General features: G+C 57.0%; 1 protein-coding gene across 2 annotated transcripts in view; it reads right to left on the bottom strand.

Annotated features, from left to right (window-relative positions):
• MGAT5B (alpha-1,6-mannosylglycoprotein 6-beta-N-acetylglucosaminyltransferase B) overlaps positions 1–13,075 on the bottom strand; it is a 59,866-nt gene that overhangs the window by 41,550 nt on the left and 5,241 nt on the right. For both annotated transcript variants that reach the window (XM_075559463.1, XM_075559464.1), the window contains exon 3: positions 4,520–4,667. In XM_075559463.1, the coding sequence (XP_075415578.1) occupies positions 4,520–4,667 (148 nt within the window). The remainder of the gene's footprint in view (positions 1–4,519; positions 4,668–13,075) is intronic.

Raw genomic sequence — 13,075 nt, 5'->3', positions numbered from 1 at the left:
TATAGCTCCTCCTATCTTGTACCTTTGGCACGGGGGAAGGGGAAGGCCTCGTCACCCCCCAGCTATGCAGATGACAGACACAGACACAGCCCGGCTCGCTGAGAGTGAGCAGGGCTTGAGGCTCTTGCTGCGGAAGATCAGCCTTCGCTCGGTACCAATCACGGCTGAATGTAAAGAAGACAAACTCCTCCCTAGTGGGCCAGTCCGCAACATCGCGATGCACGGCGAAAAGACGGAAGGGGTCAAAGGATTTCATCTCGCTCGGAAGCACAATCGATGCTCACAGCCGTGGAGAGGTGGAAGGGCGCGTCGCGTTGGGCCGAGCTGCGGCTGCAGGGACCGCATCCGCGTGTTGAAGAGCGAGGATGCTACTTTGAGGAGGGAGGTGCGCCCGGCCCAGGCCATGGCGTTTTTGATCCAGGCCTGTGAAAGGGGCTGTTAAACAGGAAAAGTGAAGAAGAATCGATGCATTTAAGCTGTGAGGTGGCGAGGAACGTGGACTGAAAGAGCAAACTGATCAAGCAGCACAAGCAGCGAGCTCCTCAGAGGGCAGGATGCAGGGACTCAGTCTCACGTCCTTTGGACTGCTGTTGGGACAGACAACAGTCCCCGGAGAAGGACAGCCTGCTTGGGGCGGCGAAAAGAGGAAGACCTTCGACGGGACGAGTTGACACCATGGCTGCAGCCCCGGGCTGGATGGAGCAGGACTGGGCGGGTTTCTTTCTCTTGCTCACTGGGTCGCCATGGCAGCGAACAGCAATGTTGTATCTGTTGGTTTGTCCACCGTTGTATTCTTATTCAGACCAGGGGTTCTCCACCTTCCTAATGTCACAACCCTTTCAAACAGCTCCTCATGTTGTGGTGACCCCCTCCACCACAACATTATTTCCATTGCTACTTCATCACTGTCATTTTGCTACTGGTATGAATCGGGCGACCCCTGTGAAAGGGTCGTTCAACCCACAGGTTGAGAACTGCTGATTTAGACACACCTGTCCTCCCAGTGACGTGGGTGCTGCTGGTAGACTTGGGTGGGGCATGGGGTGGGATGAGGAGAGTGACTCCCCACGGGTCTGTGTTGGTCATTCAAACAGGCGGGCTAGAGAAGCATTTTCGAGTTTTTAAATAAAGCTGATTCCCCCCTCCCACCCCCAATGGGAAAACGGAGCTCATTTCCTGTCCTGAAGACAACCCGGTTGATGGATCTCCTTTCTGCTCCTGCTCTGTGCTCTTATCTATTTTTACTGGGTTTTCTACAGCTGCTAAGGTGACACTATTTATAATGACATCACCTGCTCTTTCCACATGAAGATCCCAGCGTGGCCTCATAAATGTGCTACTTAGCGTCAAACCCCCCGGGGCAGAGTTGCTGTCAGGATCTGACTGCTCGCTCCCCCTCTGCGCAAACTGCCGACACTGGGGGTGCCCCTGACGGGGACTTCCCGGAGAGGATGATCAGTGTGAGGGAGAGCCGACCCCGGCCTCTAAGACCTCTCCCCACGAAGCAGCCTGCCGCCCCACACCCTCCACCAGAGACTCCACCAGGGCCGGTCTGCTTGCAGCAGACAGAGCTGGCAGGGATCACACCCCTGCCCTCTCACACCACACCTACGTCCGACCCGCATCTCACCAACTGTCCAGAGCCAAGTCCTCTTTCCAGGCAGTCCATTCTGACTCATAGTGGTCCCTGGTGCCTGAGGTTCTACATCTATCTCCCTGGGAACAGGCTCCTCTCTCTTCCACAGGGCAGCTGGAGAGTTTGAACCATTGACCTTGTAGTTAGCAGGCCAAGAGGCACCAACAAGGCTCCTCAACCCCTCACCCTTCTTCTCTCCTTGGCCCCCACCCGGTCCGGCCCACCCTATCCCTTCCTGCAGCCACCCAAACCAACCAACCAACCAACCAACCCCGTTGTCATGAAATCAATTCTGACGCATCCGCTTCTCTCAGGATAGATCTGGTCGGTGCTCGGGCCGTCCACGCGCTGCCTGCCGGCGTTCTTTGTTCGCACCGTCATTCCCGGGCATCAATCCTCCCCCGTCTTCCTTATCTACCGTCCAGCTTCTTCACGCGCTGGAGAAATAGCTGCGCCCAGCCCCCACTATCAGTCATCCCCGCTGGTGGAGAGAAGGCCCGGGGGGATTTCAAAGATGGGCTGCTATCTGGTTCCAGGATGTGTATCACTGAAAGGCTGTTTTCATCACATGTGCCTCCCTAAGGCTGTGTTCCAGGCATTTCCTGAGGAAGAGCAAAGGCTAAAACGACTTGGATGTGGACTGCAGGCTCATCAAGGACACCAACTGCCTCACCGCTGGGACCAACAAGCAACATCACCCCCAAGGAGGCGAGGCAGGTTTCGCCAGAGTTCATTTCTGACTTGGGGCTACAATCGGACACCCCCTTCCCCTGCCCCTGAGTAGCAGTGGAGAAAGCAAATGGTGCACTGCCAGCGGGCACACCCGCTGCCCGCTGAAGCGAGGAGGACCGAGGTGCGCTAGAGCCCGGGCGTGGTATCTCCAGTCACCTCCCACAACATGACACGCAAGCTGGGCCACGAATAGGAAAGGACACCGAAGAAGTGGTGTCAGCCAAGATTACTGAGTTTACCAAGCACTGCCAGAAGGCGGAGGAAGAAGCAGTCAGGTGCTCCTGAGAAGTAAGGACGGGAGACTTCATCTCATATACTTCGGACATGCCCTGGGGAGAGACCAGTCCCTGGAAAAGGGTGTCATGCGTGGTAAAGGAGCACGCAACCCCGCGACCCCCAGAACAAGCCGCCGTACTGTCCCCCTACCAAGCACGACGTGCTTCCCCAGGGCTGGTCTCTGCTGATAACGGGCTCAGGGTAGGTGAGACAAAGTCTCACTGTCCTCTCTTCTACGGAGCGTCCTGGCTGTACTTCTTCCCAGACAGTTGCTGTGTGTCTGCAGTCCACAGTACCTGCAGGATTCTCTGCCAGCACCACAATTCAGATGGAGGGTTTTTTGGTTGTTTGGAGTGGGGGATGGTCTGCAAAATCGAGGAAGGCCCTCAAGAAGATGGATTGACACAGTGGCTGCAACAATGGGCTCAGGCAAAGGGCCGCACGGTGTTTTGCTCTGTAGTCTGAGTGGATGGGGTCCCAAGGTCAGCAGTTCAAAACCACCAGCCCCTCCATGGGAGAACGATGAGGCTCCCTCCTCCTGGACAGTTTGTGTCAGGGGAGGTGATTCCCCAGCAGAGCCCGCCCCTCCCAGGAGCCAGAGACAAGTGTCCCTGAAATGCAGGCTCTGGCCCTGGGGGCTGATGGCTCAGTTGCTCACTGATAGATGGTAGCTATTTCCTGGGATGGAACTGGGAGGTGGAGAGGGCTGGGCTTCCCGTCCCAGGCTGCTCCCTCCCCCGGGAGCGAGGGCAGGAAAAGGGCAGAGAGGCAGTGACTGAACTGACTGACAGCTGTGCCCCAGCCCAGAGCGTCAGCCAGGCCATCTGCCTGACCCTCAGTTCTGCCGCCCGCAGCTGGGGGCTCACAGAGAGCCAGTCGTCCTCTGCCAGCCTGACCTTGGACAGCAGGCATGGCCAGAGGCAGGGGTACTGCCTGGGGGCAGACAGGGAGTGGACTGGATCAGAGAGGGGTGGGGGCTAGGTTAGAGGGGAGGCACCCTCAGAGGGAAAGGCACTGGTGTATTGGGGGCCGGGGCAGCCCCCCATATCTTCTCTTTACCCAGTCTCAGCTATTGCCTCGTCACTGTCCCTCTGTCCACCCCACTGGCCTGGCCTGCAGCACGCAGCAATCAAATGCATCTGTCCTGGAATGTGCCCCTTCCGTGCTAGAGACCCAGGTTCGATCCCCGGCCAATCAAGTCCCTGATGTGTGGCCACCACGCATCTGTGGCTGGAGGCTTTTGCATGGCTGTGAGGCTGAACAGGTGTCAGCGGAGCTTCCAGACCGAGAGACTAGGAAGAAAGACCTGGTGATCGACCTCCAAACACCTGTCCATGGAAGCCCTGTGGATCACAAGAGTCCGGTCCCACTGGGCGTGGGGTCACCATGAGCAAGGGCCCACTTGATGGTGGCAAATAACTAGAGCATCACCCCTGTGGCTTAAAACCCTGTTGGCTCCCAGCAAAGCGGCTGCCTCCACATGGCCCCACCCACCTGCCCACCCTCCCCTGCTCTGCCATCTGGGCCTTCCTATTGGTTCTCTCTGCCAGCATACCAAACTTATTCCCACCCCAGGGCCTTTGCATGTTCTGTACTTCCACCTCCTGGATAGCGTTAGTGCGTGTACACGTGCTTGTGAGAGAGAGGAGAAAGAGAGAGACCCCAGCAATGGGAGGTGCCTGCATCTACTTCAGGGGGACACCTGTCTGCAGGGAAATGCAGTGCAGAGGCCCGTGATGTTTTAGTTACAGGGAAATGGGGGGCACATGGGTGGTGTGACGGCACGATCCTCTTGTGTTCAATGTTCCCACAGAGGCACGACCCTGGGGGGGGGTCTGGGGTGCATCTAGGGGCACACAACTCATGGCTGCTCACCTGTCCACGGCCAGGCGCCCATCGCTGGCCCCCCGGTGCAGCTCGCTGCTGTTCTCCAGACGGGCCAGCGCGTCCATGCGCCTCACCATCATCTCCAGCAGGTCACTCATCTTGCGCAGCACGCCACGGGACTCCAGGCCGCCGGTCACTGTGGGTATAGCGGGCAGTCAGGGGCAGCCTGGGACAGTGCAGACCCTGGCCCCCTGATGTCCCACCCCAACTGCTGGTCAGGCCTCAGTTCTGGCCAGTATAGAGTGGAGCTGTCTTGGGCCCTGGGAGACCTTGGGAGTCCCCAAGCCCTCCAGGCCCCCAACACCAAACTCCGAGGGGGCTTCTAGATCACCCACCCAGATCAGCCTTTCAAAAGCCCCCTCCACATTCCTCACACATCAGATACAAACACACCGCGGTCTGAGCAGCTATGAAAGGAGGAAACGTGAAATTAAAACTGACTTAAATTCTTCTGGGACACACAAGCTAGTTTCCAACAATTTTTTTTTAAGCTCAGCCCCAGCTGGGCCTGGCCCTGGCCCATGTGGGTCTCCAGGGCCCAGGACCAGGGAAGCTGCACACTGCTCGCCCTCCATGATGCTGAGCCTCTGGACAGGTTGAGAGCCCGTGACCCAGGGCTCAGCCTGGTCGCAGCAGACTGGGCAGGGAGAGCTGACTGCCGCTGTTTTACAAGACTGCAGGTAGAAGGCTTGGGGAGCTGGAGAAACAGAGTCAGACTGGAGGAAGGGAGAACACTGCCCCCACCGACCCCAAGCCCGACACTGGCTGAGGGTGTCCCCACAGAATGCTGGGAAAGAAGGAAAATTTAAAGCAGAACCCAAGCCAGGTGTGATGGGGAATTTCAGCGTCCCATCCCACCATATGTAAGTGGCTGGTGGTGTCCTGGGTTACACATCGGGCTGCTAACCACAAGGTCGGCGATTTGAAACCATCAACCACTCTGTGGGAGAAAGATGAGGCTTTCTGCTCCCAAAGAGAGTGACAGTCTCAGAAACCTACCAAGCAGTTCTACCTCGTCATGTAGGGTCTCTATGGATCAGCATCGATTGTAAGGCCGTGAGGGAGGGAGGCTCCATGAAGATGACCCTCCTGCCCAGGCCCTGAGCCAGACCACAGCCCATGCCCCCGTCACACCCAGTACCGGCTGTAGAAAGCCAATTTGAGTCTCTAGGTTCCCAGTTCTGGTCAGGGTAGGGCTCCCCAGGGCCTACACCGGCACCCTTCTCTCTGTGAGAGCTGAGGGTGCCCGGAGTGGGAGGGGGGACAAAGATCCATCAACCAGCTGGAGCCCACCTTGGGGTCCTGTGCACTTGCCCCCTCTCCAATGACCTGTCTACTAGGTTTTACATGACCCCTCAGGGCCATCCCGAGGCTCAGCTGCAGGATCTGTGACCCCAGGTCTGTGCACTGCCCAGCCCCCAACAGCCAGGCTCTGACCCTGAAGAGTGAGAAGCTTGTAGAAGGCATGGCCAGGCTGGGCTGCATGAGCCCTGTCCTGGAGAGTAACTAACTGCTCTAGGCTATGGCTGGGGTGAACCCTTCCCCCAAGGGGGAGCAAGACCAAGGCTGGGGAGACCCCCCTGAAGTCAGGACTTATTAACCATGCTGGGGGCTCCCCCTCTCCAGGGTGGCAGGGCCCAGCCTGACCACCCAGCCTGGTCAGTGCCCCATCCTGTAGGCATAGGGACCCAGCCTTACGGAACCTGGCTCCCCACCCCTTCAGAGCTCCCAGACCTGGCTCCCCGTTCAAGCCCCCAGCTCCACCGCCCCTAGGAGGCTCTCCTGCCACCTGCGTCCCAGCCCTACTCCAGAGACAGCCAATAGCTGAGGGCTCTGTGGCCGTGTCACCACTCCTATAGGACCCAGTGGTCCTGAGAGAAGCCAGCAGGGGACATCACTCTTTTGCCATGCGGGGTGTGCATTTGTGTCCCCACCCGGTAACCTCCACTTGGGGAGTAACCCATTGGGACAAAGGGCTAAAGGATAGGGGCACTGTGTGTGAGGATTCGGCTGATACAGGAGGCCAGCTGGAGAGGGGACATGGTTCTGGGCATCTTCAGAGGTATCTGGGGGGGTCCAATTGTCCTCCTGGGGAGGGATTAAGCCAGGAAGGATGGGGAGCTTGAATGCAGGGGGCTGCAGGGTCTCTGATGGTCTGTATAGCGCCCCACTCCCCTCCACACACACGCAAAGTGGCCTTCGGGTCCTAGGCACCCCCCCACCCTACCCCCAGCTCCTTCCTAGCACCCAGGCTGCATCTGGAAGCACTATGTACTGTGGAGGATTCCAGAAGTCCCCATGGCCCCCAGACACAGCCCTTGCTTTGTCCCAAGGGCCCTGGGGGACACCAGACACATTTTCTGCCCAGAAGATTCCAAAAGCCAAGACAGGGGTGCCTGGGGGCAGACAGCCTTGCCCAGCCTGGCTGCTATCCACCCTCAGCACCCCCAGTGACCTCCCCACCAGCCGATGTCATTGTCTCGCCCCACCACATCCCTGACGTCCCCTAAATGGAAAGGTATTGAATGCGAGGCCCGGTCACCCGTCGGTCGCTTTCACCAGCTGGTGCTCCCTCCATATTTCCCGGCATTGGGAGCCGAGAGACACATGGGTCTCCTTTACACAGACATGCAAGTGTCTGTCACTCGCTGAAGGCCCATCCTGGCCTGGGCAGCTCTCCGTTTCTCTGAGACCCTCCCATCTGCCTGGCCCCTTCCTCTCCGGCCCTGGTGCCCAGGCACAGGGCACACTGCCCGCCCTCCCTGGCACTTGGCTTTCGTGTCCTGGAGAAAGGAGGGGTTTTGTCTCCCTGCCTGTGCACAGCCCCCCCGGGGAGGCCTGCCACGGGTGTGGAGCGCTGGGCTCTGGGCAGACAGGTGGCAGACCCTTTCGGCACAGGGGCCAGTAGAGCACTGCCCAGTGGCCTCTGACCTCAACTCCTTCAGGACAAGACAGAGGAGGGGACAACCACACACACTCTGGGATGGAGGCCTGGGGCCAGCGTCTTGACATTGTCCCTGCAGCCGTGGTTGGAGAAAACGTGGGGACGCCCAGTAAAGGCAGGAGGCGGGAAGGGACACTGGGCCGGGAGCACGTCGGGAAGACCACCCTCAGGGCCCACACGGGACCGACTGCAGCAAGAGGGAAGGAAGGGAGAACTTCAGAAGGGCCTGGTTGGGGATCATGAGCCCACACTGCTAACTGGTCTCCAGCCCAAGCCCCGGCCCCGGCCCCGGCCCCGGGTCTCTCCTGGCAAACCGTAGGTGCCCTGTTGGTGTGCACGGGTGTGCAGCTTCTGACGCCCTGGTGATTTTGCCCCTTCTCCCAGCAGGGACCGCCCAGAGAGCGTGGGGCACAGAGTGAGAGGCCCCTCACGATTTATCCCCAGGTGGCTGTAGATCTGACCACCAAGTTAGCCCCCAACCCGCAGGGGGCCCAGAGTCCACCCCCCAGGGGAGCTCTAAGAACTCCCTCTCTCAAAGGTCTCCACTCTGCTCCATGCCCCTCGGCCCCCCAGGCCTGGAAGGGGACGCAAGGCCAGGTGAGCCGGGTTTCTCTTTTGTGCCCAGAGGGCCCTGTCGGCTGCCCAGAGCATACTTTTTGTTTCTTCTTGTTTAATTCTTTCCTATCTGCCTGTTTGTTAGGGGCACGGGTGCAGGTTCCTCTCAGGGTGCTGTGTTGACCACCTCCACCCCCACCAAGAAGCCCCACTCCTGCTCTCTGCCCCAGGCGCCGGGTGGGGGTTGTTACTGCAGTGTGCCCGGCAGGGTGAAGGACCCTCAGACCACAGTGCCTGTCCTCCTGGTGCCTGTCCCCCCAGTGCCTGGACCCCGAATCTCTCGGGACAAGCGGTGAGCAGGAACTTGGAATGTCCTATGCCAGACACAAGGGGCGGTAGAAAGGGTGTCTGGGGGAGGGCACCAGGGGGTGCCAGGATCTCTGCCTGGGGTGAGCAAGGAGGGGGAGAAGAGGAACGCACCATTTAAAGACCTTCACTTCATGGCACGTGGCGGGGGGCTGCCCAGGGAGACACCGGGAGCAGAGGGGACTGACGCTGTCCTGTCCTTGTCCCTTCTCCCAGATGCCAGTTCCCTCGGCCAGGCCCTCCGTGCCCAGTCCAGGGGAACCTTGGGAAACCAAACAGACTGGGCCTGGGAGAAGCACAGCAGGGGACCTGATGTCACAACAGACAGGAGGCCCAGCAGCTCCGCGACTCGGTGCCCGCGACGGGCATGGCGACCAAGGGCGGGCTGCGGCGGTGGGTGGTGCGGAGCAGCTGGCCTCCTCATGACCGGACAGCCAACAGAACAAAGCACTGCCCACACCACGGTGCTTACACCTCAGCCCATGGCTGCAGCCACTGTGCCGATCACCTCGTCCTCCTTACTGACCTTCGACCCGACTCCGCATGACGGCCTTCCTAAGGCCTGGTACCCTGAGGGCATGGCCAGGGTGGTGCTTACAGGTGAGGACAGTGAGCCTTTGGCTCACGGACTTCCGACATGTGGTCAGGAGAGACCAGTCCCTGGAGAAGGACATCGTGCTTGGTCAAGCAGAGGGGCAGCGAGACAGAGGAAGGCCCTCGGTGAGATGGACGGGCACGGGCTGCCGCGATGGGCTCGGGCACGGGAGCCACGGTGAGGAGGGCACAGGACTGGTGGCGTTTCCCTCGGTGTACACGGGCCGCTATGGGTGGGCACCGACTTGCTGGCACCTAACATCATCAAGAGTCTGCCCTGCGGAGCCCGGGTGGCCGACTGGGGCAAAGATAAGCCGCTCCGTGGACTCTCTTCCCTTAGAGAATTGCAGCCTTGCAAACCCACAGGGACAGTTCGCCTCGACCCTCTATCCGTTGGAATGGACTCGATGGCAGCGAATGGGCGAATCTCTCCTGATCACATGTCCCAAGTGCGCGAGACCGGCTCACCAGCTTCGCGTCTAAGGTAAGGTGACCAGACGTCCAGCTTTTGGTGGGACAGTCCCGATTTTTAACAATTTTTCCCGCATCCCACGGCATTTTTTAAAAGTCCCGATTTTTGGAAAGAATGCACGACAAGCTAGGGTAGACGGTTTTCGGCTGCCATGTGGTTATTTCGCCGGGATATGAGTCTTATCAATGGTGTCCCGCTTTACCAATGTTAAAATCTGGTCACCGTGGCCTATGGGGCACTCTGCCCGTACTTCACCCCAGAAAGATTTGCTGTTTCTTCATTGGCACCATAATTCAAATGTATCAATTCGTCCTTGGTCGTCCTCATTCACTGTCCAAGGCTCATGTGCATGGGAAGGAGCCCTGGTAAGGTCGGTGGTTCAAACCCACCAGCTGCTCTTCGGGAGAAAGATGAGGCTGTCTGCTTCTGTAAAGATGTACAGCCTCCGAGGCCCCCATGGGGCAGTTCTCGATCTCACTCAGTGCCATGGAGCTGATGCCAACCCATAGTGACCCGATAGGACAGGGCTGAACTGCCCCCGTGAGTTTCTAAGACTGTAACTCTTTACAGGAGTAGAAAGCCTCGCCTTTCTCCCATGGGGCGGCTCATGGGTTTGAACTGCTGATCTTGTGGTTCAGTCCAACGCATAACCACTACGCCACCAGGGCTCCCTCCACTCTCCTAGAGGGTCTTCACTACAAGTTGCCGACAACAAAAGCCCCAAAACAGAAACAAGCTGGATGTCACAGCAGCAAAGGGGATGGTTGTCCAGGGAGGAGTCCCGCCGTGGACTGTCCCCCGGCTAGGAGGCCAGGCTAGGGGCAGCCGCACAGCCCACAATGGAGGGCCCTCACCAAGGTCACACTGAGCGGGTGAACCAGGCACAGAGAGGCACTCACAGAAAGTACAAACATGATCAAAATCTCTCTAGGCCGCTAGGAGCCGGGGTGGTGCCCTCGGTGCCAGCCCCTGGGGGCAGTGGCTGGAGGCAGGTTCCAGGGGCCTTCGGGGTGCTGATGGCCTTGCTTCCCCATGAAAGTGCGTGGATGGCTTCAGCCGGTGCATGTGATGTTTTAAGAAAACCTTTGGGCTCGTGACCTCAGGCAAGCTCTCTGCTCTCTGCGGTCCTGGCCCTCTCTAGCACACTCGGGCTGGGCTGCCCAGTCCTCCTGGGGCAGAGCTGCCCAGGGCTCCCACGGGGGCAGGAGATGGCTCCCACAGTTCCTTATGTTCAGGGTCACTGGGCCTACCTGTCCCAGGTTAGATAGGGCCTACAAGGGAGAGAGGGATCATGAACTCCTTTCAAGAGATAAACCAAAGAAGCTGCACCCAGCCACAAACAGCCCTCCCCAGCCCCTCTGTCTATCTCTGGGACCCTGGACCTTTCTGGAAGCCCAACTTCCTCTAGCCCTTGGAAGCAGCCCACCTTCCCAGTCGTGGTACCCAGGTATCCCTCCTTCCTCACTCCCTCCCCCACCCATGGCCTCCAGGAACCACGCCCCCACCCCCAGCACATCTCCACCATGCACTCCCACCCTCTCTCCCAACCTCAGCCCTCCCTCCCCTGCCTCAGACCAGCACCTCCTCCACCTCTTCCCAGGCTCCCATTTCAGACACAGCAGCTCGTTAAATATGCACGGAATCCCTACGGGCTGAGGACTCTCTGCCAGGCCCTTCTGTGTATTGTCTTAACTCATCCCCAGGAGGACAAAGGAGGCAGGTTTACGACCCTGCTTGCAGAGGACAGAAGCATGGAAGAATCGCTGAATCTGACGTGGGATAAATCAGTCTCCTCTGACTTGAATGACTAATAAAAAGTGACATTCCAAGCCAGTCAGGATGCAGTGTAGCACCGATGAAATAGGCAACTTTCCTCTAGCTCTTTAATGCTCCCCCCCACACACACACACTATCCTGACCCCAATTCTACCTTATAAATCTGGCTAGACCACTGGTACAGATAAGAGCTGGGAATATAGGACAGATAAACCTCTAAGGACCAATAATGAGAGTAGAGATACCAGGAGGGGAAGGAGGGGAGAAAGGGGGAACTGATCACAAGGATCTACATATAACACCCCCCTCCCTGGGGGACAGACCACAGAAAAGTGGGTGAAGGGAGACCTGTCAGTGTAAGACATGAAAAAATAATTTATACATTATCAAGGTTCACAAGGGAGGGAGGATCAGGGAGTAGGGAAATGAGCTGATACCAAAGGCTCAAGTAGACAGAAAATTTTTTGAAAATGATGATGGCAACATATGTATAAATGTGTTTGACACAATAGATGGATAGATGGATCATGAGAAGAGGCCCTGATAAAATGATTTTTAAAAGAAAAAAACACGCTTTGATCAGATTGAATTATGGATTGTTATAATATCTGTAAGAGCTCCCAATAAAATGATTAATAATAAAAAAGTGACATTCCTTCCCAGTATGTTTGCTAGTTCAAAGAAATACTCGTTTTGTCAAAGGGATCCATCTGGCGATGAGATGCCAAAATGAGTGGACACGCAGGTTTTTGGATTGGGAGAGGCTGCTTGGTGCCCGCAGAGCATCCACCTTTGATGACCTGAGAATTTTTTCAGTGTTGGAGACAGAGGAGCCCAAGAACTGAGCCTCTCCTTCTATCCATCCACCCACCAAACCACCTACCCACTCACCCATCCATCCATCTGTCCATCCATCCATCCATCATCCATCCAAGCATCCATGTATCTATCCATCCATCTACTCATCTACCCAGCCATCTGTTCATTCATCCACCCACTTACCCATTGATGTATGCATGCATCCATTGATGTGCTCATCCACATACCCATCCATCCATCTACTTACTCATCCAGCCACCACTTACCCATCTATCTATGCAACCATCCATTGATGTGCTCATCTACTCATCCATCCATTCAGCCATCTATCTATCCATCCACTTACTCATCCACAAATCCATCCACCCACCCAACCCACCCATTTATCCATCCATCCATCCATCCACTTACCTAGCCACCCACTCAACATCCATTTCACCACTTACTCATCCATCCATCACTTATCTATTCATCCACGTACCCCACCCTCCCACTTATTCAGCCATCTACACATTCATGCATTTCCCCAACCTCCTACTTGCCCACCCATCTAAACAACCATCTATCCACTCACTTACCATTCATCTATGAGGGGGTACCCATCCCCCCCCCAAAAAAACAGAAAAAAAGTTCCACTGATGTGAGGGGGGTAGTGCATTTGGAGTTCCTTCCACCAGGTCAGACTATTAATCAAGCTTTCTATTTAGAGGGTCTGAAAAGATTGCGTAACAGTGTGTGACCAAAAAAGGCCTGATTTGTGGCAGGTGGGGGATAGTTTTGCCACCAGGACAATGCACCTGCTCATGCTGCCTTCTCAGTGCAGGAGTTTTTGGCAAAAAAAAACCCCAGCATGCCTCTCTTGCTCCACCCACTTTACTCACCTGACCTCGCTGAGTGCGACTTCTTTTTGTTTCCGTGAATAAAGAGGGCCATGAAAGGACAGAGATGTAATGACGTAGAGGGGGTGAAGACAAAACGAGAGAGGTGCTGTCAGTCATGCAAACAGATGAGTTTTGAA

The sequence above is a fragment of the Tenrec ecaudatus genome, chromosome 10, assembly GCF_050624435.1.
Source record: "Tenrec ecaudatus isolate mTenEca1 chromosome 10, mTenEca1.hap1, whole genome shotgun sequence".
NCBI lineage: Eukaryota > Metazoa > Chordata > Mammalia > Afrosoricida > Tenrecidae > Tenrec > Tenrec ecaudatus.
The sequence above is the reverse complement of the archived record's forward strand: the minus strand, read 5'-3'. Positions and strand labels throughout refer to the sequence as shown.